At 36.6% G+C, this 22,540-nt stretch overlaps 3 protein-coding genes across 3 annotated transcripts in view; 1 reads left to right on the top strand and 2 right to left on the bottom strand.

Annotated features, from left to right (window-relative positions):
- Nucleotides 1–631: 631 nt before the first annotated feature.
- LOC102585114 (uncharacterized) lies at nt 632–5,990 on the bottom strand. The gene is made up of 3 exons (XM_006361429.2): nt 3,957–5,990; nt 1,583–1,893; nt 632–1,345 (listed from the first exon to the last, which is right to left on the bottom strand). Exons 1-3 carry the CDS (start codon nt 5,966–5,968, stop codon nt 972–974), a joined length of 2,697 nt encoding a protein of 898 aa, XP_006361491.1. The 5' UTR covers nt 5,969–5,990; the 3' UTR covers nt 632–971.
- Nucleotides 5,991–8,720: 2,730 nt separating this feature from the next.
- LOC102596282 (rab9 effector protein with kelch motifs) lies at nt 8,721–21,571 on the top strand. Its single transcript, XM_015315281.1, has 16 exons — nt 8,721–8,888; nt 8,985–9,082; nt 11,847–11,985; nt 12,070–12,098; nt 12,744–12,840; nt 12,921–12,976; nt 13,070–13,177; nt 14,719–14,775; nt 15,283–15,374; nt 16,239–16,323; nt 16,673–16,825; nt 17,369–17,454; nt 18,403–18,570; nt 18,654–18,766; nt 20,266–20,356; nt 21,231–21,571. The coding sequence occupies exons 1-16, from the start codon at nt 8,827–8,829 to the stop codon at nt 21,300–21,302; spliced, it is 1,506 nt and encodes a 501-aa protein (XP_015170767.1). The 5' UTR covers nt 8,721–8,826; the 3' UTR covers nt 21,303–21,571.
- A 232-nt stretch (nt 21,572–21,803) lies between these two features.
- LOC102595948 (uncharacterized) overlaps nt 21,804–22,540 on the bottom strand; it is a 2,939-nt gene continuing 2,202 nt past the window's right edge. The window contains exons 3-4 of the mRNA XM_006361380.2: nt 22,164–22,244; nt 21,804–22,043 (exon numbers count right to left, since the gene is read on the bottom strand). Of these exons, the coding sequence (XP_006361442.1) occupies nt 21,969–22,043; nt 22,164–22,244 (156 nt within the window). The 3' untranslated portion in view covers nt 21,804–21,968. The remainder of the gene's footprint in view (nt 22,044–22,163; nt 22,245–22,540) is intronic.

Genomic DNA, 22,540 nt, shown 5'->3' with positions numbered 1-22,540 from the left:
TTCTTTTTTCTTCATCACTTTCTTTAGGATAATTTAAGGGAAATAATGTATGTACTCTAGCATTTCAGAATTGTAAAGTTTCATTTTTCCAAATTTGTATCAGTTGATGTTATTGAAATGAAATAAAAACAACTTTCATTCAACTTACTGATATTGCATTCCTTTTTTCCTTTTGTGCCTGGTTTCAATCATTTTGTTTTTAAGCTTAATTTCTAAATTTATTTGAAAACGACTTGAATCAACTCTCTTGTTTTGGATATTGATGAAATCAGCCTCGATTATGAATTAAGGTGTGTTTGGTATGAAGGAAAAATGATTTCTACGAGAAATATTATCTCAAAAGCATTTATGTATAATCAAAGAAAACACTATATGGGTGTGGGTTGGAGGGTATGGGGGTGGGGTACGTGTGTTGGAGGGTGGGAAGGAGACAATACGTGTGGGGATGCCCCTACGGAAAATGTTCTCCAAAAATTTTAACCAAACAGAGAATTAAAGAAGACTTTCTACAATACCAAAACACACCCTTACTCTCTACTTTGCTGTCATACTAAGGTGAATATAGAAGATATTTTTTTCAAGATTGTTTATAGATGTTAAATCAACACAAGCACAGAAAATAGAGAAAGCATAAGCAATAAGAAGCTTTGCCTTTACCCCATAAATGTTATGTGCTTGATTTGCACCAAAGTTTTACAAAAGGCAATCTACAGCACTAATGTAGCAAAAGAACAGCCAATAATGAAGCAAAAAAGAGAGGTACCATAAGCTAGCTTATAGGTTTTTAAAGTTTGGTACAAAGCTGTTGATATGAACTGAGTTCTACCCAATCACAATCCTTCAGTTTTCTTTGCAGCTTTCCTTCATCTTACTATCTACATTGCTTTCCTTTTCTTTTTTTTCCCTTTCTGTGATTCAATTTCTGTGTTCTGAAAAGATGACGTGGGTTCTCTCCAGTTGCGATGAAAACTTTAATCCTTAATCTTCACCTCAGATTTGACAGGAGCATCTACAAAATCACGAATCTCCTTTTTGCTCTTGATTAAACTTCTCCTCTTGGTGTCAATATCAACTTTATCCAAGTCTTCAGCTATTCCCATGTATCCATAGAGCGAAATTTCCTCAGCTTTACCCCCCTTCACATTTCTGTTGTCGATGCCTTTTCCCTTGGTTGAAGTTATTACTCTAAAGTCTTTCCTTCCACGCTCTTCTTCCATGAAGTAGTTATGAAGCTTTTCTGCATCCTGAATGCCAGGAATAGTGCCCAAGAACTTCACCAGTAATACACTGCCATTACCAGGCTTCCCCATACAAACCTTCATTCTACCACCACTAAAACCTTTACCTGCCATTGAAGATTACAGAGGAAAAAGGAATATTGTCATCAATTACAACAAGACAAAGAGGTAAGCACACTAAGTAAACAAATGAAAGAAACTTTTTTATCTGCAGGATATATTTATGAAATGCTACTGACAGTTGGATGGAAGCAGGGCAGTCATCCTTCTCCTCATGATAACATACCCCACCCAAGGACAGAACTCAAAACTAGATAAACAAAAAAGTTGTACAACACACGCACCTCTTAGAAAGTTCTCAACAGCTTCAGTAGTCGTAACTTTTTGCCCATCTAGGCCAGTTACCAATCCAGAGCAGTTATGTATAACAACCACTGGTGGCCAGAGAATAAGATCTTCTTTCTGGGCTAAAGCATTAGGGGCAGGAACAGCCACCGGTAACCATAGTTTGCCATCAGGGGGTGCATCACTGTTCCACCCCATTAGGACACATATTGCCTTGTGAAGACCCAAGTGTTTTGCTTTCAACCACACCTTTTGCGACATATAACAATGTACTGCCAAGGATCGAGTATCTTTGAACTCTTTCAATTGACTGAAAAAGTAAAATTAGTTAGCAGTTGTAATGATAAAACTAGTACATGGCCAAATGTACGACGAGATATAAATTTAGATAATTAGTTGGGCCATGCAAAACTGTCCATGTGAAGAAGAACAGAAAGTGAAATCACCAACCTACTCCAGCACAAGAAGGAAACATTCAGAAGTCAAGAGGACAACAGGTTATCAAGCATCCTTAGCTTGACTAGGTGTACCAACATTACCAAGTCAAACTGAGATGGGAGTCATATTAAGGACTCCGGGGCATGTTCTAACCAACACAAGTTCAGCTTTAAATAACCATCTCCTCAAAGGCCTACAACTATCTCCTACACTTTGTTTACTCTATCGCTATTTCCTATGATGTTTGTATTATTCTTTTCCTTTATTGTACCTTGGCGGCACAGTATCTCCATAACCTTGTACTTTTATCTGACCAGAGTACCCTACAAATAGATGTTCTCTACATTCTAATCAGGTTTCCAGGAGAATTAACTCATTTCCAGCCAACCATTTCGAGCTCTACTCAATTTTTTCTAAGTACAGGTTCTTGATCACTAAGAACCAAATCCTTAATGAGCCTTTATGTAACCCTGTTCAGTTCAACGAAAATCGAGAGAGGAAAGGCAGGCTTTCAGGAATTCGATATTGAGTTCCTTATCAAAACAAATTTGATACTAAATTGACCAATGCATAGAAATGGGTTGCAACTACAATTTAATCATCCTCATCTGACTTACAGAAAATATGTAACAATGTTATAAGTTCTGCTAGGACATTTCCACAATTCATCTGCTCAAACAATATCCTATAAATTCTTCATAACAAGAACTCAATAATTGACAAGCACAACATGAATATTTTATGTTCTGGATCCATGGCATAAGTATCAATGTTATTAGTGTTTGCATTTAACAGTAATCCGAATAAGTTACAAAAAGATATCAAAAACATTTAGGAGAATCAAAATAAACTTATGGCACATTATGCTTGAACAACCCAAATGACCATATGTAGCTGTGTTCTTGATGAGAGAGTATATGCCAAACAATGGTTCAACTACAACTAGTGGTGGCAAATGGGCGGGTTAGGTCGAATTTAGGTGAGTTGAAAATTGGTCAACATATAATAGGTAATAATTCAACCCGCCCATGTTTCATATGGGTAAAAGTGGGTTGGTAAAAGACTTGTTGACCCATAGTTACCCATATTTTCATGAGTAAATAGTACTTTGCTTTAGAAAACAACATCCGGAAAATACTTTAATTTTTTTCAGATGAGAAATGTTGAAAATACTTAGTTTTATTGTATCATAAATTCATTAAAGAAAATCCTATAACTTTTCAATATTAGATGAAATAATTTTAGGAGTAAAACGTACTTAGTATTTTTCAAAATATTGTCAAGCAGCCGATCTTAGTTTCGTGGATTTTCTTTTCTTTGAAGAACACTTACAATAGTAATATCAGATACTATTTCATTTGAAATTTTAGTCTCATCAATAATACTATCAGTTCCTGCAATCTATGCACAGTTGCACACTGCAAAAGAAAACAATAGTATTCAAAACAAACATAATTTGTAGCTTTGATCTAGTACAAAGCAAGTGAATTATATAAGCAAATATGCATCATATTGTGATCAAACAAAAAGAAATAAACATGTGATCCAACAGTGATGCCAACAACCATGCCCAATAATTAATGAAAATTAAGTTCTCTATTTCGAGAAACAAATATTGATATATGTGAGTATTACTATGAACAATTAGAGCTTTACAACTAATAATTTTCTTTTAGTGATGAATAGACAAGAAATAGCACCAACCCACTAAAATATGGGTGGGTTACCAAAATATGTGCTCATTTGCAGGCACTAACCACAACCGTACTTGAAACGGCATGCATTACTATGTCAGAGAAGCAACTATAAGCTAGTCAAAGAATAGGAAGTCCAACAGAAATTCAGAAAATGTGATATTTTGAAGCATGTGGCAGCGGATAATATGTAACTAACATGCTATATGGTTAACATTCAAACACAAATAAGGAGACGGACCTATTGGCACAAACAATGCAGAATAAGCCACCAGCCCTGCCTTGCTCCTTGTATCTTTTCTGAGTTGCAACACTCTCATTCAACTTTTTGGTATAAGATAGGGAGAAATTATGTACCAATTGCGTAAATTCAATTGAGTCTTCAGGCAACTCAGGTTTTGCACAAGCTGCCTGATCCTTTAATTCTTTCACCACATGGTCAGACGCTTCTGTTTGTTTATCATCTTTGTCTCTTATCCAAACATTTTTTGTAAGATGATGTTTCTTGTTACATTGAATTGAAACATACTGTCTAAGTGAACTGGGATTCTCATACACCTTTTGCTTTTTACCAGGATTATATGGTCTAATAAGGTATCCTTTTCCCTGATTTATTGAACCACGATATGACAATAAGCCATTAGTGGCAGCAACTCTACCGTTAAGGTCTCTGCTGTATAACCTTTCTGGCTTTCCAAGCCATTTATCATCCTCAAAGTTCTCTGGAGACAGTAAGCAGCTAGCATCTTGATCATCCCACACCTCGTTCCTGTAATCTATATCTTGAGTTCTGTTAATGTTATTCTTCCTATCACTGAACACAATCCGTCCAGAACTGTGCCCCATCATTTCTTCATCTAAAATGTACTTCCTCTTCTCTGACCTTATTGGATGACCATTGCATTCAATTACACCCGATTCAATCTTCTTTGGACGAACCCTATCTCCAAGCATTTCCATTTCATGTACAAGACGGGGTGATCTCCTCCCCCTCTCAGCATAGAAATTAGAATGTTCGTCCTTGCTGCTATGGTAATCCAGTCGCCTTATATGAATCTCTTCATGACAGGGAACATCCAAATTTTCTATGTCTGATTCTCTTACATTTTGTGTATCAACATTAGTATCATTAGAATCCAAATAAAACTGACCTTGGGTTGATTTCGCTAATGATCTGCCATCAAAAAAGCTCATTGAAACTGGTTGTTTGTTCAAAGAATGGTGATCCCATGATGTACTGTTGATGACATCTCTTCGAGGGAACTCATTGTCACTAATATTCTCTCTAAGGGGTTCCAAAAGAATTTGTGCCCGAGCATGCCTATTGTCAAGTACTGCCTGTTCAGGCAAAGTAGTCCTTACATATGAATGACCATAATCACTAGTATCTCTTGGTCTCCCTTTAGGATATACATGATCCATATTGTCACCCCTAGGAGAACTAACTTTATCAGACTGGTAGCTTGTCAGTCCCTTATGGCCAGCTGCATAATCTTCCAGGGTATTATAACTGTGATTTTCCTCATATTCATTGAGATATAACGGTTGTCTAAGCTTTGTGGAAAATCTTGAATGAATATCCCCAAGCAAATGCATATCATCTTGAATCATAGGGGCATAATTCATCCTAGAGGTTCCAGAGGATGTGGCCAAACATTCCTTATACTGAGAGGGGAGAGCAAGATCCTTAGACTGCAACGCTGGCTCCGTGTAGCGTGAAACATCTTTGGGATGAAATCTAGTTCTTTCCTCTCTTTCAAGCATTTCAATTGCCGACAATTTATCTAGAAGGAAAGGATCAGGGTAACGAGCAATCTCATCCCTAAGCCTAATCTCTTGGGGTTGCACATGGGCTGATAAAGGACCCCTTGCAGTCTCCACATACTTTGTGGCAGATTGAGAATCAAAGGGCAAACTATGAGCTCCTCGGCTTAACCCATCTTCCAAACCCAACTGTTTATGTCTGTCCAACTCATAATGATGCACACCACCTCTCTCTATATTCACATTATGGCCCTGAACACTTCTAGCACAGTCATATTCATAATCATAATCCACACCAGTGCGGCGTGCAGCTTCATATCTGTCCTCGTAATCAAATAACTCATATCTTCTACTCTCTTCCTCATCCCTACTCAAAGAAGCCTGATAATGATGTTGAGGCTTTTCATGCACTTGGTGATAAACAGGCGGCGATTTCAACTGAGGCTGCACTACATCACCTCTATACCTAAACTCTTCATCTCTCACCATTAACCCACTCCTCCTTCAACTGGGGTTCCCTCTATATCACCTCTATCATTAAACTCTTCATCTCTCACCATTAACCCACTCCTCCTCAACTGGGGTTCCCTTATATCACCTCTATCATTAAATTCTTCATCTCTCACCACTAACCCACTCCTCCTCAACTGGGGTTCCCTTATATCTCCTCTATCATTGAACTCTTCATCTTTCACCATTAACCCACTCCTCTTCAATGGGGGTTCCCTTATATCACCTCTGTCACTAAATTCTTCATCTCTCACCATTAACCCACTCCTCCTCAACTGGGGTTCCCTCATATCACCTCTATCATTAAACTCTTCATCTCTCACCATTAACCCACTCCTCCTCAACGGGGATTCCCTTATATCACCTCTGTCACTAAATTCTTCATCTCTCATCATTAACCCACTCCTACTCAACTGCGGTTCCCTAATGTCACCTCTATCAGTTAATTCTTCATCTCTCCTCATTAACCCACTCCTCCTCAACTGGGGTTCCCTCGTATTACTAAACTGTTGATCTCTATCCATCACCTCCCTCCTCAACTGGGGTTCCCTCATATCACCTCTATCACTAAAATGTTGATCTCTATCCATCACCTCCCTCCTCAACTGAGGTTCCCTCATATCACATCTATCACTAAAATCTTGATCCCCATCCATCGCCTCCCTCCTCTGCCAACTAACTCGACGAGGCCTTTCCTCTCTCAGAGGACTCAAACTCCTCTCCCTACGTGAATACAGTCCCATTACCCCAGTATCACGCATAAAGCAACGATCATAATCCAATTCAACTCCATGCCCTCTCAATCTCTCATCCCTATAAACTCCCACTGCATTAACATCAGACTCCACCAGCCTCATTCCTTCTTCTTTTTTCCCCCTTTTTTTCCTTCAGTACTACCTTAAACAACTCAACCCAAATGCTCTCGGTTAGTACATCACTTCAGCACCACAATCACACACAAAAAAAACATATGTAGAATCAAACATTAACCACCCAAATCTCAAGATATATCTATTCATATACAAAACATCGCTAACATCAGCATTTTCCGTTCGTTTCTTTCCCTTTTTTTTCAAACTTAATCACTGGAAATAGAAACTTAGCACTACTACCACTACAAAACCTACGTAGTTGTTATCGTTATCGCTGTATACTAAAAGATGTTTGTTTATTCAAAGCCCTAAAACCCTACTACCATTTTCGTTGGCTTTCTTACTACTTCATGCACGAATGAAGAGGAAAAACAAAATTGAGAACCGCCATGAACAATGTAGTTGAGTTGTGTAATCAAACTAGTAATGCAGAGAATTTGTTTAGAGGATTTGAGTGAAACTCTCTCAATGCCGTAGAATTTGGGAACATTCTCAATATGTGCGGTGTGCTTCTCAAAATGGAAATTCTATTCGACTGTTCCTTTTCCTTCTCTCCTTTTTTTTCTTCTTATACTCTTTTAGGTTATTTTGTTTTATGAGAGTCAATTGAACTTATTTTTCCCGTTAAATTTATGTAGACTTTTAAAAATTGAATCATGATAAGTAAAATTAAATGGACGGCATATTTATGTTTAATCTATAATATTTGTTTGAATGGCTATTACTTATTGTTTCATGATGTATAATATTATATTGTATTGTTTAATGAATATAATATTTTGAATGAATTATATCGATTTTTATCGTTACATAATGTCGTACATCAATAAACAATTAATATGATATACAATGATCCTACAATAACTTGATTTATGAATACATGTCCTTGATGGAGAAGCTAGCAACAACTCCACCAACTCACTTATTCATGGAGCAGAATAAAGTGGCGGACATGCTAAGCAACGATGGCTTAAGTGTATTGCTTTTGAAACTTTTATTTTTTTTGATAGTTCTTCCAATGTTTGTGAATAACGCAAATCTAGACAGACATTTAGGAACTATGTATTTAAGGAAAACTAATGCTTGTAATGATTATGTAACTGGCCGGTCCATGGCACATACGTGCACCACTCATGTTGCTCACAATAGGCTCTTTTTGGTTTATAATATATCTATCGTTTGAAATTAAAAAAAAGTATAATACATAAATATGTCTTTTAATTTGAGTTGATTTTATATTTGTCCCTCTAATTTTTAGTATACACAAGTAAACACTTGAACATACATGAAATTGAACAAATAGACACATATGTCCTACGTGTATTATGCATAAGAGGACCCTTGTGCAATTTTTGATTCTTAACAATTCAATTTATAGTTTAACCAGTAAGAAAATACTCATCTAACTAAATTTTTTCCATTGTTCATAAATACACAATTTACATATGTACATAAAAACCTACACAAATTATAAGAAAAAAACAAATTCAAATAAGTTTTTCTTTCTAGTTAAGTAGTAAACTTCAATAATGGAAGTAGCACAATAACAATCTCGCAAAAGAAATACAAAATCGATTCATAATTTACACTAACGGATAGAACTTCAACAACTCAACAATTTAAAAAAAAAAAAACTAAAAACAACTATAAAATGCAAAAGATCTATCGCCACGATCATATAATTTGAAATAAAACAATAATTTTAATGTAATTTTATTAGATTATCAATTTAATCATTATCAAAATCTTATAGTCAAACGGATAACTCAACAAAAAAAAATTAACAAATCATTTAAAAACCGTTAATCCAATAATTCCATATTGCACTCCCGGAATCGAATAGGCAAGTCAAAGTCGGATCCGGGTTCGGATCAAAAGAAGAAGTCGGATTCGGATCCAGTAGGGGAACATTTTCAGCTCATATGATTTCAGGTGATTGAAGTTCTCGAAAAAGGAGAAGCGAAAATGCACTACTGGGTTCGAGCATCTCCGGCAGATTTCGCCGGAGCTATTCCACAACCTCGAAGGTATAATGAGATTTTTTTAGTTCAATTTGTTTTCGTTTGTGTCTGGATTGTTTGGATTTGAAGCTAAATTCGTTAATTTTGTTACCAATTTATCAGTGGACACACTGCTATTAACATTGGAAAATCGAAAGTTGTGGTGTTCGGAGGATTAATTGACAAGAAGTTCCTTAGTGACATCACTGTGTATGATATTGGTATGTGATTCTCTCCTAAACAACTAATGTTTAATAAGTAATTCTCTCCTTACTTGAGTCAAACAGTGTGCGCACCTCGATTATTTCCTCGAGATACCTGCCAGCTCCTGCTTGCAATAGGTAGCTAGTAACTCTAGGATAGACAGGAAGAAATCACCTAGTGTGTTTTTGTCTTTGCTTGGATTTGAATGTGAGACCTCATGGTTGTCAATCCACTTCATTGACTACAAACTTTGTAGTTTAAGTATGTCATTTTGAGCAAAGTTAGGTTCTTTATTTGTTGGAAGTCTTTTCAGTTTTGATTAACATTTGTATGTCGGTATTGAAATAAATGGCATTTAGAGGACCTATAGTTTGTTTCCCTTAAGAATTTGCATTTCAGTGTCCTAGTAAGAGTGAGATTTCGGAAACCTTTTTGATGAGGTAAGTAGTTTAATTGACGGCATCAGTGCATAGAGTACAAAAGAGAATGCGTTAGCTTCAATATAGTAAAGACTATGCTAGGACCAGGGAGCTAACAAATCCAAAAGATCATCAGTTGTATTTACAGTCGGATAGATTGCACCAAGCCACCAACTATATAGACACAAAAAACAGCAGGTAACATTTAATTCTCTATTTATTCGAGTCAAACTTGGTATTTTGAACATGTTAGTTTGAGAGTATTTTTTTTTTTTTATGACAAGGAAAACCCGCAGCCACTACCCTTTGGGTGCGCACAGGGTAAAACCCCCGCTCATATGCAATAGGTCGCAAACCACATAGGAGAGATAATCCGCACTAGGCAAGCCCGGTGCGACGAGTCAGAAGCAAACCCCTTGCTTTCGCTGGCTTGGGGATTCGAACTTGAGACCTCCAACATGGAAGTCCCAAGCCCAAACCACTCGGCCATCCCGAAGGATTGTTAGTTTGAGAGTATTTTAAACATGTCATTTTGAGCAAAGTTGCGTTCCGTATTTGTTGGGAGTCTTTTCTGTTTGATTAACATTTGTATGTCAGCATTGGAATGAGCAACATTTATAGAACCTATAGTTAGTTCTCCTTAAGAATTTGCATCTCAGTGTTGGAGTATGTGAGAGATTTCTATGAGGATCTAAACTTAGAAGAAATAGCAGGGGTCCTTAGTTGTAGCATTGGCTTATTCCCCACTACTTACGTAGGTCTGCCACTGGGAGCAAAGCTCAAATCAAATGGAATCTGGAATGCTATCATTGAGAAATTAGAGAAGAGACTTGCCAATTGGCAAATACAGTACTTATCCATGAGTGGTAGACTGACACTGATCAATAGTGTACTGAACAACATGCTAACACATTACATGACCCTCTTCCCAATACGTAACTCAGTCCTTAAGCTTGAAAATTTAGAAGGTAAATCCTGTGGGAAGAAACAACAAGAAACAGAAATTTCACTTGGTGATGGAACAAAGGTGCTCAACCTAAATCACAAGGTGGCTTAGGTATAAGGAGCCTTAAGCTCCACAACAAAAGCATGTTAATCAAATGGCTATGGAGATTTGAGCGAGTGTAACTTGGCTAATGGGAGGAGGTCATCACTGCCAAGTAGGGGCTCAGAACAATTGTTTCACCAAAAGGGTTTCATCAGGCCATGACACTAGCCTATGGATCATATCGCTAGGCTCTAGCTACAGGAATTAATTCTTTCAGAATATCTCTTACAAGGTAGGGAATGGAGCTCATGTGAAGTTTTGGAAGGAAAGATGGATGGGAAACAATTCACTGAATGACTTATGTACACTAGCTATGATGCCTGCAATCGGGATTCCACTAGCTGAAGACAAGGAGAGGAATGCATGGAACCTCACCTTTAGAAGGAACCTACAAGACTGGGAGTGTACTGACCTTATAGAGTTATAGACCTTATAGCTTCAATTGAAGGTAGTAGCATAACAGAATCATAGCTAGACAGAATTTCATGGGGCAGGGTCTGTACACAGTTCAAGATGGCAACAACCACCTATGTTCTCAAAATGGAATTATTGATAACAGGACTTGGAAGCACGCATGGAGGAGTAACTCCGTATGAAGGTGATTTTCTCTGTCTGGACAGTTTTAAGAGATGCTTCTTTGACTCAAGATTACTTTGACAGATGGAACAGTCCATTGGTCAATTGATGCTACCTGTGTCAGCAAAACCTGGAATATACCAGTAACCTATTTCTTCACTGCACAGTGACAATAGAATTGTGAAATCTCTTCATTTCCATTTTTGGATTATGCTGGGTGCAACCTTAGTCACCCAGTCTCGAAAGTAGGTTAAGTAGATCTTCAAGTTCCAATCTTGTACAGAAATTTCGGAAACCTTTAGTTAGTTTGACTAGAGACTTGTATTTAGTGAATAAGTGCGAGATTTAGAGAATGTCTAATTAGTTTGATTAGAGACTTGGTTGTCATGTTAGAATAGTGTGAAAAACTTGGAGAACCTTTAGTTAGTTTGGCTAGAGATATGTATTTCAGTGTAGGAATAACTTTACGTTTTACAGAACCTATAGTTTTACACTTTTACTGGACCACTAATATTTCTTTCTAAGATAAACTATCGAGTACTTGAACGAAATGAGCATGAACGGAGCGGAACAGACTTGTAGAATCTTCAATGGCCAATTCCAGCCAGTGTGGGATTGAGGCGTCTTTGATAGATATTTCCTGCCAAAATCAGCTTCTGGAAGCCAGTTTTTTTTCTGTGCATTGGATCGTGGTCAGTTGTTTTGATATTCTAAATCTAAATGTCGTTAATATTTCAGAAAACAAATTGTGGTTTCAGCCAGAGTGCACGGGCAGTGGTTCTGATGGCCAAGTTGGTCCTAGCCCACGAGCATTCCATGTTGCTGTCGCAATTGACTGTCATATGTTCATCTTTGGCGGGAGATCCGGTGGTAGAAGGCATGCAAATGCTATGTAATTTGTATGTTATATATTATTGTGGCTTCTCAATGCCTTAAACTGGATATCTTTCCTCTTTTTCAGGTTGGGTGATTTTTGGGTTCTGGATACTGGTAAAGTTTGCTTTCTACCATGGCTATGTAAAGAAAAATGCATGATTATTTTTTGTTTCCTCTTTTCACCATCAGATGTTTTGATAAGTCAAACTAATCTCACTGATAGCTCACCAATCACTAAACGGTGCAGGTTTACATCAAAGCCCCAAAATAAGCCTCTAACTATCTATACAGTATTAGAAAACACTTCTGCCCTAAAAAATACTAATGATCAGAAAGGAGTTAAGTCATACATAGATCTTCAATCCCTTCAGAAGAATTCCTTTTCCTTGAAATCAGCCAATAGATGCATTTAATATTGACACGTCCACAACTCCTTCTTCCTAGTGTCCGTCTTCCTTGACCTCCAGTCTACCAAAGTTTCCTCCACAGCTCTCAGTAGTGTCTGTGTGATATCAAACACAGGTTATGCTAGCTGCATAACTCTGAGTAGAGCTGCAATGAAGCAGTATACAATCCACATCCTCACAAATTACTGTTTGGTTTGTATAAATAACACCAACTAGCTATTCCAGACTCCTCCTACTCCTTGAGTAATCCATAGTTTGTATAGCGTTCCAAGTCATACACCATGTGAAGAAAGTATTTTTCTCCCTCTCATCAGACTTCCAACTTGATTTTTTATATTTTCTGTGGTGCTAGATATATGGCAATGGTCAGAGCTGACAAGTTTTGGTGACATACCTTCTGCAAGGGATTTTGCAGCTGCTTCAGCCATTGGAAACAGTAAAATTGTAATGTAAGATTTCGTCTTGCTTTTGGAGGTGCTTATATTTCCTATCAGTCTTTCATTATTGTTTGGACTTTACATGTATGCAGGTTTGGTGGCTGGGATGGTAAAAAGTGGTTGTCGGATGTCTATATCTTGGACACAAGTACTGTCTTTGATAGTAATTCTAGGTTTCCACTCTCCTTTTTCTCTTGTCGGAAAACAATTTATCCTTAACAGTTAAAATTATTTTGAGCAGTGACTCTTGAATGGAGGGAGCTAGCTGTTTTGGGAGCTATGCCTCCGCCTAGATGTGGCCATACTGCTACTATGGTTGAGAAAAGATTGCTTGTCTATGGTGGTAGAGGTAAATATGGATGATAATCATGATTATTTTGTCTTGGAAATATCATGTTCCTCTCTGTAACTTGCTATTCAGCTATTTTCATATATTGTAAAGGGTTTATGCTGCTTTGAAGATCTTGATGTCTTGTACTTATTATATTGAGCAATAGATAAATTTGACAAAGGGTTTTGTTGAAAGGATAAGACGAAGGTAATCTAACTAAAGCTGGATGAAAATTTTGTATCTGAAGTTCAACCCTTCACCTTTTCCTGCACAAGCACCTCTGTCTTATCCGGACACACCATGCACAAACCTTTATTCTTTCTTTCCTGTCTCCCCTTTTATACACTCTAGATTATAAAAGTTTATATCAATAAATACCTTGAGTAAATTTAGTTTCACTATTGTATAAGCGAAAATTTCAAGGACACCTAGTATGGTACATGAAGTTAAGGATTATTTCTTGTACCTCTATGCTACATGCTAAACTAATTATGTAGGTATGAAGCTCTTAAAATGTATTTGAAGTAAATGATTCATTGCTCGGAGGAGTGGTCTAGAAGGATCATAGATATAGACAAGAATATCTATACAGGCTACCAAGGCGTGATGGGTCTCAGTTACTTGAGATCTCTCTCTCTCTCTCCTGGTGATACTTCATGATAAGATCACACATCACCTTCTACTTGATAATTTCCTAGGACACTTTCTGAGTCATAAAAAAGATGGCATTGTAGTCACCTAACTGTAGCAAAGTTCTACAAGTATGTGGATGGTAACAATAGTTCAAGTACATAAATGATTTCTTCTATTTTTTATGCGACAATAAGGTTCTAGTTTTGTCTGTTTGGTAAAAACAAGTGAGAAAATCCTTCATCTTACCGAACAATCAAGTAGATAGTAGGTCATAGTGCTTTGTCTTTCTATCCACCCATTCTAGTAGTCGTAATATTGCTCCTGTAGTTTCTTGTCCTTCGATTTCGGTTAGTATATGATGTTTCTTGTACTTCAATTATCGTATTATTTTGCTGTAGTTACTGTTCATGCTTTGTGATGCTTTCACTTCCGTTTATTCTCTTTCGGGACTGCTTTGGACTGTTTTTCTTGAGCCGAGGGTCTATCGGAAACAACTTCTCTAGCTCTGAGGTAGGGGTAAGGTCTGCGTACAGTGGAACTCTACCCTCCCCAGTGGGTATGTTGTTGTTGTTGTTGCTGTTACTGAACAAACAAAGGAATTTTTCCTCATCCACTTGTATGGTGAGCTTAATCTCTAGCATGATCCTCTTGTAATGATGACATAAAAGCACCCACACTCTGCTTTCAAATATTTCTTTCTTTTTGACAAACATCCTAACTTAACTGTTCAGTTATTTGTATTTGAAGGTATGTTTATCACAATTACATATGTTAGTGATGGTTTTACTATTTTACCCCCCTTTTGTAGGCCAAGGTAGCATTGATATCTTTAATTGGTTGTACAGTAGTTTCATCTATATGTGTTCAGATACTTAATTACCTTTCTGAATATTTGAACTGACGTATTTAACTTTTATTTTGGGTAGGAGGAGGAGGGCCAATCATGGCTGACTTATGGGCTTTGAAGGGCCTTATTGAAGAAGGTACTTATACTTTTGCCTTGAATCTTCAGTTTTTATCTGTAGACTTCTTTTTTAATTAGTGACGTTTCCTTTCTCTCAAAATTATCATCAGTTTTGTAAGAGAAAATGTGATTTACCTTCATCATGTTGCTTCTTGAAAAATGGTATGGCATGTTACACATTTTCAGTTAATAGTTCATGTGGCTGTGCTTATCCAGCCTTTCAGAAATAGGAACAAATTTTCCCAGAAAATATGAGTTTGGCTGGCCTTGACGAAATACGTTAGTTAGTACAACTTAAATTTCTATTTCATTTACTGCTATCGGATAGACATCCTTTTGACACACACACACACACATTATATACAATGTATGCACATGGCATTTTGTTCCCTATCTCTCCCGTGGTTAGTTTAACATGTTTTTGCCTTTCCACTTCCTTCCTTTCTTGACTTCTCCCTTGAAGCTTCTATGACTATTCTGTTTTAGCACTTAACTATATCAATATTTCTGATTTTCTGGAAGGAAGAGAATGAAAGCCCTGGATGGACCCAACTGAAGATTCCAGGTCAAGCTCCTACAGCGCGTTGTGGACATACAGTTACATCTGGAGGACTCCATGTAAGTCCATTTCATGGTGAAAATCACGTTATACAAAATCTCTACAATCTAATAGTTGATATAAGGACATAAGAATGAGTTAGCACTGTTCTTGGGGTGTTGATGTTTATCTGCTGCGATGTGTTTTACATCTAACGTCATCTATCTTGTCAAATCCCTTGAAAATTTGTTTGCAGTGAAGACATACTTAGCACCTTTCTGATGTGCGCAATTATTACTGTTTACACCTCGAGGTTTCTCGGGGAGTACAATTTCAATAGCATATAATACCTCCTTGAGGATAGGATCCCAAGTTTTCGTTTAACCCACTCTGTGTCATCTGGTAGTAGAAATATAGGAGCCGAAATCTGTTGTGGTTGATGCACTGTTGCCACTTTGAGAAGTACCAAAAGAATATTGGTAGTGAATAATAACAATTTTCTGTAACTACTAACTCATACACTCGTTACTTCCTTCTAATTTAACTCCCATAGTTGTTTGTTCATATTGATGCATATAAAATTCGGAGTTGTATGTACATATCTCTTCACCTAGGGGGGGGTGGGGTGGTTAGTGTATGCAAGTTCGAGTAAGGCCAAACTAGAAAATACAAAGTTGTGTCTGTCTACATCAGCAGTAACAGTCATTGTTAATTTTTAAATTCTAGATGAACTTCCCCAGGTTGACTTAAATCTCTATGCAATTTCTGTTGCATTAGAGTGTATAAGTATGGTTATTTAATGATTATTACAATTCCACTTTATATGTTTTTGATTATGTAATAACTCCACTTTCCACTTGATTTAGCCACTCAAACCTTTCCCTCCTTCCAGCAACAAACAAAAGATTGTGGAAACAGCATACTGACCTACACTTTCTCTGCAGCTCCTGTTATTTGGAGGTCATGGAACTGGTGGTTGGTTGAGTCGGTATGATGTTTACTACAATGATTGTGTTGTTTTAGACAGGGGTAAGCATGGTTGATCAATACTTTCCACAATTGTTATCCCTCTCCATATACTGATATAGGCTTTGCAACTAGTAGTACGTTACAGCTTTTACTTTTCTTCTCATGGTGGAGCTTGTTTTACATTTTCATTCCATCATACTCTTGATCTACATTAATATATTTCTATAGCTTGTACAGACAAAAGTATTCTGGCAACCTTGAAGACTTAACCAGATTAACAAATCTCTCCACAATTTATTGGTCTAGGTTTTATTTAAGATGGAGGCACATAGTTAAATGGCCTGAAAACCATTCATGATTTTGTTTATAGTTGACAAGAGTATTTTGTTCTAACTTTTTCTGTTTCCAGTGTCTGTACAGTGGAAACGCCTAGCAACTACTAATGAACCGCCAGTTGCACGAGCATACCACTCAATGACCTCAATTGGGTCACGATATTTGTTGTTTGGAGGGTTCGATGGAAAATCAACTTATGGTGATCTGTGGTGGTTAGTTCCAGAAGGTATTGAGTCCCATTCAAATGCATCAATTTGTCTAGTCTCTCATTGTAAAGTGGAGTTCTTCTTTTTCCAAAAACTTATACTATCATTTTGTTCCATCAACTTGATGTGATTACTCCCTTAACATATTTCTGCTCTCCATGCATTTTTTCCTCTGTTGTTTATGTATTACCTGTGTGATTATATGCTGTTGAACTGTAATTCTGTTAGATCATTTGGAAATTGATATCAGAAGCTTGTTTTTATCTTCTCAACTTCCAAATTTTCCTTGGAATTTGCATATAGCCCTGTTTGAGTTGGTCAGTAGTATTGTATGAAAATATGTCAGGAAAATAGCTTCCATTTAAGCAACTGTCACCCGTTGAAATTGTCCTAGAGTTGTACTGTTTAACAATGTTACACAATTTGACAACAGATAGTGCTAGCTCTGAGCTAATGCATGTCTTGGAGAAGTGAAGAAAGTTCTTTTGTCTTAGAGTTGTGTACGCAACATTTTCATTCTTTCAATTGACCTCTTGTGCGTTTGTTTTTTTCTGAATCTTTAGATGATCCAATTGCTAAGCGCGTAACGGCTCCTCCTCCCAAGGCCATCCATGAAAACCAGGATGCTTCAATGACAAGTATGGAGAAGGTATAGGCCCCTGAAGTTTCATTTTCCATCACTGCCCTCTCACTTCAAGTGTTAAGATTTGTTTATGTTAGGACAATATGACATTCAGTTCCTTTTCACTGTTATTTGGAGCCTTGACATCTCAGCTGGATGATGTATCAAAGAGTTTGATATCATATTTGACTCATGGACAGAATTGATCAGTGGAGTCTGTGTATGAAGTTAAACATCAAGCAGTGATTACTGAATGATACCCAAGCAAAAAAGAGCCGCTTAGAAAATTTGAATCACTTGGATATGAGATGAGAACTTTTCAAATTTGAAAAGAAATTTAATCTACTTTGTTAGTTTTGGATAGGACATTTCTTTCGTAATTATTAACATTTACTCGTCTTATCAAAGAATGAGGTGTCAAACAATTTTCCTGGAGTGAGGCAATGACAGTACGACCCTTTATGGGAAGTGTTACTAAGTCAAGATAGTTGTTTATGGTATAATAAAGATATCCACATATAGAGGATGACAAATCCAACCTTATTCATCTGGGGAAGAGTATAAATAGACACTGGTCAATTTGATTTTGCATGGAATTAATCTGATGACCTCAAAGTTGTGGCACCTCAGCTTTGGCCACTTTCCAAAGCTTCATGGTGTTTTCTCTAACCAAGTGATTGCCAGACGATACCATCTACATGCATGTATGTGTGTGCATTTTTTAAATAATAGTTTCTGTTGATTTCCTCGAGTATGTTTATGCATGTCATAGAGAGAGAGGGAGAGAGAGGGGATGATTTTGTGGGTGGCAGTAGTTGAGGGTGCCAATTTTACCATGTCTTTATCTGTCAACCTAGTAGTCCTCTTTATTCTGATTGTGCTTTGATAGATATTTAGATGAGTGTGTTGATACTGCTTGTATGACAGACAAGGCATCAACTGGTTTAACTCTTTCTTACTATTGAATATTGATAGGAGAGGCAAATGCAAGAAGATGCTGTGTCTGAGTTGCAGAAAAGGATAGGAATTTCAGTATCCATCTCCAATCCCAATGCAAAGAAAATTGTAGATGAGTTGGAAGATACAGAATTATTAGAATTGGCATCTAAATTCATTGGAGAGGGAGCTCTCAGTAATAAGGAGGTTATAGTTTCTTTGCTCAGTATATGTTATGCCATAAGAGATTGCTTTGCAATTTCTAACCTAGAATTGTTTGATCACTGAAGGCTGTACAAGCACTTCGCGACCACTGGTCAAAGTCCTCGCCGAAGTCAATTCAATTAAAAGAGCTTAGCCCATTACTTCGTGACTACAAGCACTGCGTTACCCGCATTAAAGAGTGAGATCACTGTTTTTTTACATTTTTGTGTTGGGTTGATATCTGGTTAAGTTCTGGTTTTCTTATGAATGTAAAGAACTTACATTTGGAAAAGATGATCAAGCTGGACAACTTTTGTGAGTGGTGAAGTAATGGTAAATTTCACTAGTGAAGTGTAAGTATAAGTATAAAGGCTATTGCATTGTTGGAATATAATACTAAATCCGTTCTGACTTATAGACATACTTTTCTTTTTAGTCTGTCCTACGTATTTTCATTCATAAACATGACCAAAAATAGGCTGTATACAAGGGGTATACCAAAAGGTAAAGAATCTACAAAAATAAATGATTCTCTACTAATTCCACCTAATCTTCTATACAATTGGGAACTCTATGGGTGCACCAAATGAAAATATGGGATCAGAGGCTACTCCTCAATTGAGAAAAGCCCGACTCTACCCCTCAAAAGCTATTGTATTTCTCTCTCTACACAACCCACATTAACACAAGTGGGACCACATTTCATGCCCTATGTCTTCTCCTCCTTCTCCCGCTCTTCCAATCAACTCTTCCACAGTTTTTGGCATTAGGCAAGAAGTAACAAACCACCTAAACATGTCCCACCATAACCTCATGGTAAGACCACAATGAAGAAGAAGATGAACCACGTCCTTGCCTGCCTCCTTGCACATATAATACTAGCCCAGTCAAACACTGTACATAAATTAGAACAGTGAGAGTAGTATTTTAGCACCAGACTGAGATGTTTCATCCGTGCATTAAGTGTTGAAAAAATAAACTTGATTCATCTCAAATACATGAATTTTACTTGGTTCATGTATTAGAAAATTAATGAGGATGCACGTATGATTTTGTACATGAACTAGTAAAGATAAAAAAAAATCTAGGATTAAATTTTTAAACAAGTATAGACTAGGGACATGCTAGAAAAGTTTTATAAATACCTAGGTATTATAGCTATTTTATGTAAGCAGGTTGATCATTGATGTAGTAAAAAATTATTTCATCACTGTCTTAAAAGAGAATGGCAGAGACTGAGAATTCTCCTCCTCTCCGAAATTTCTACAACAAGAACTCATGATTCCCCCAAGTTATGACAGACTTGTGTGGTAGCAAGTATTTTGCTTATGATCTTTTGAAGTTTTCATGTGTTCTACTGGTGTGAGACTAAACATTGTGGCATTATACTATAGATTTTTTGGATATGATGCTGAAATTTTAGAATCTCCTTTCAACCAGTATGACTTAAGTGTAGACACTGACTTTATCGATGTTTGTCAGGACTCAAGAGTAAGTTATTCATTGATTTCAAATAAAATATGTCATACTTGCTATCAAATCTAGTTACATTCTTTGTGAATGTACAACCACACACGTTTGAAGGAAGTAGGAACAAATCTTCTCCTGAAAAGGAAAGAAAAAAGAAAATGGAGGGGCAGGGAATACCTCAGGCGAAATGTGGGTCACCTTCTTATAACTTTTGATCATTTGATGTAGGGAAAATCTTGGAGCATTCTTGCAATCAATGAATCCTGGATCTCTGGGGAAAGAGACTTACAGATTCTATCATATCAAGAATGTTAGTCAGGTATGAGTTCTTGAAGGTTCTATTTGTTAGTCTTGATGTTATTTACATCTGAATACTTGGCTGCTTCACTATCATCTCTCATGTCCATTGATCAAGCGTCCTCGGTGCTTAATATTCTGATTTGTTGAGGGTTGATCCTAGCTTCAGCACAGTCAAAAGAACTTTGCTCTTTTTTACTCTTCTTAAGGCTTTACTGAATTAGTTATGTGGTTCGTTACCAAGAACTAACTCGTACTTGTTTCAAAACTAGTAACACAATAATTCTGAAATTATCCTTTAACGGTTGCAGATTGTATTTAATACTTTAGGTTCCTTTACAGTTCTCTGCAAACCTCACAAGTAATTATTTTATTTTTTTGGGCTTCCTTGACTTATTACGTTCCACTAGAAGGTACTGTAATATGTTACATATTTCCATATCACACTATACTTAATCTTCAAATGCTAACTTTTTGTACGCTGTTCTCATTTGGGACTTGACACTCCCCCACATGCCCATGTTTGAAACTGGAGAGTGAATAACATAATGCAGGGGTCCAACACACTATGAAACACAACAACAAGAATTGTTGGGTCTGGGTTTGATACCATGTGAAGACCACAATACATTCACTTAACTAATGTGAGACTTGACAATCCCAAACAAGTTGAAGTCAGATAGATGAATCCCGAGTGACTACGTTTTTCCATTTAAATCATAAAATGCCATCATAACCTACAAGACATTATGCATATGTTTATATCTATGATCTATTTATTGCTAGCTCTTCACTTTTGTCTTTTCTTTTGTTTTATTTTAGTAGTAATGAATCTCGATGTCATTTGCTCCTCTTGATTCATCAGTTTTGAGTGATTTCTCTTCTGTGATATGCAGTTGCGTATGGATGATATCCCACATCTGCTGGCTGAGTACAGACAACTCCTTTTGGATTTAGGATCAAGCTAAAAACATCAAAATCTATACGGTATATTTCATCGTGAGCTTTTCTTCGAGATTAATTCTACTGATCTTTGTCAACCCTTATGAATTAGCTAGGACATGCAAAATCTTGAATTTACTCCATAAACCTCCTAGCTCTCTGGCAGATTGTATTAGTTTTTTCCTATATTGACTTTTATACCTCTGCTGTTTTTATCTGTGACTACGACATTATAGTTTATAGTAATGAATATATGTCATCCTTCATATAGTTCAAAATTCATACATTGCATTAAGTTTTTCTCACTCAACTTCTGTAGTTTCATGTACTTCGATTATTGTATTATTTTACTATAGTTAATGTTCTTTTTTCTAGATTAATGCTTTGTCATGCTTCCTATAGTATTTTGGTGTGGCTTCTTTACTTTCGCTATTTGTATTTTCCTTGAGCCTAGGGTCCTCCCAAGGTAGGGGTAATGTCTGTATATGTTCTCAACGTCGCGTTACATGAGTGAAATAGACATGATGAAGAGTAAAACCAAACAAATCTCACTTTTTTTTTTTACAATCTCAACAATGGTGAAAAATCAAATCAAGGGAGGGAATTAGGGGTACATTATTTGAAGGGATATAAAGTGTGAGTTAAAATAAATTGGTAGGTATAATACATAGAGAATATGTTGATAGCATTTACTAGCGTTTGGGATTTAAAACTTTGCTTAGTTCCTCTAGCTTCCCCATTCTGAGTTTCTCACTTTCCTTCACCAACTAAAAAATGACAAATACACAACAACAAAAAGTTAATTAGATAAGGGGTATTTTCTTAAAAGTAATTTAAAAAAAAAAGAATATATAAAAGAATGGTTATTATGAATTATGAATCTTTACCTCGACAAGAGTGGATGTTAGCTGAGTTTTCTCATTGTTCTTTTCATTGAAAGCCTCTAAAACTTCTCTATATTCTTTCTCCTAATTTACAAGAGGAACATTATTAAACAAAAAATTACTTAAAATTACAAACACATTTGCGTATTCAAATAATAGCCTATTTATCAAGCTTTCATAATTTGCTTGAATTTTTATTTTTTTTGTCAAAAGTGCTTTTCGGAATGGAGGATAGCAATTTGTGTTTAATACTTTCGCTGATATTAGAGCAGTAATTGGTGTTGACTAAAGTTTTAATGCTTATAGGGAAAAATTATCTTTTTCAATATTTGAAAAGTAATTTCTACTACTACTCAAACACTTATTATCTCCCCCCCCCC

This window comes from Solanum tuberosum, unplaced genomic scaffold, assembly GCF_000226075.1.
Source record: "Solanum tuberosum cultivar DM 1-3 516 R44 unplaced genomic scaffold, SolTub_3.0 scf00354, whole genome shotgun sequence".
NCBI classification, from domain to species: Eukaryota; Viridiplantae; Streptophyta; class Magnoliopsida; order Solanales; family Solanaceae; genus Solanum; species Solanum tuberosum.
Note: the sequence above shows the minus strand (reverse complement) of the source record. Positions and strands in the feature narration are given on the sequence as shown.

Bases quoted from the DNA above. Each gene is read 5' to 3' on its own strand.
- LOC102585114 (XM_006361429.2), bottom strand. From the start codon at position 5,968: ATGGTGAGAGATGAAGAGTTTAGGTATAGAGGTGATGTAGTGCAGCCT. The intron at 1,894-3,956 runs GTCCGTCTCCTT...TTACTTTTTCAG, and splicing joins TGCATTGTTTGTGCCAATAG to TCAATTGAAAGAGTTCAAAG. The intron at 1,346-1,582 runs GTGCGTGTGTTG...CTTCAATGGCAG, and splicing joins TGTTGAGAACTTTCTAAGAG to GTAAAGGTTTTAGTGGTGGT.
- LOC102596282 (XM_015315281.1), top strand. From the start codon at position 8,827: ATGCACTACTGGGTTCGAGCATCTCCGGCAGATTTCGCCGGAGCTATT. The intron at 15,375-16,238 runs GTAAGTCCATTT...CTTTCTCTGCAG, and splicing joins TTACATCTGGAGGACTCCAT to CTCCTGTTATTTGGAGGTCA. The intron at 16,324-16,672 runs GTAAGCATGGTT...TTCTGTTTCCAG, and splicing joins TTGTGTTGTTTTAGACAGGG to TGTCTGTACAGTGGAAACGC.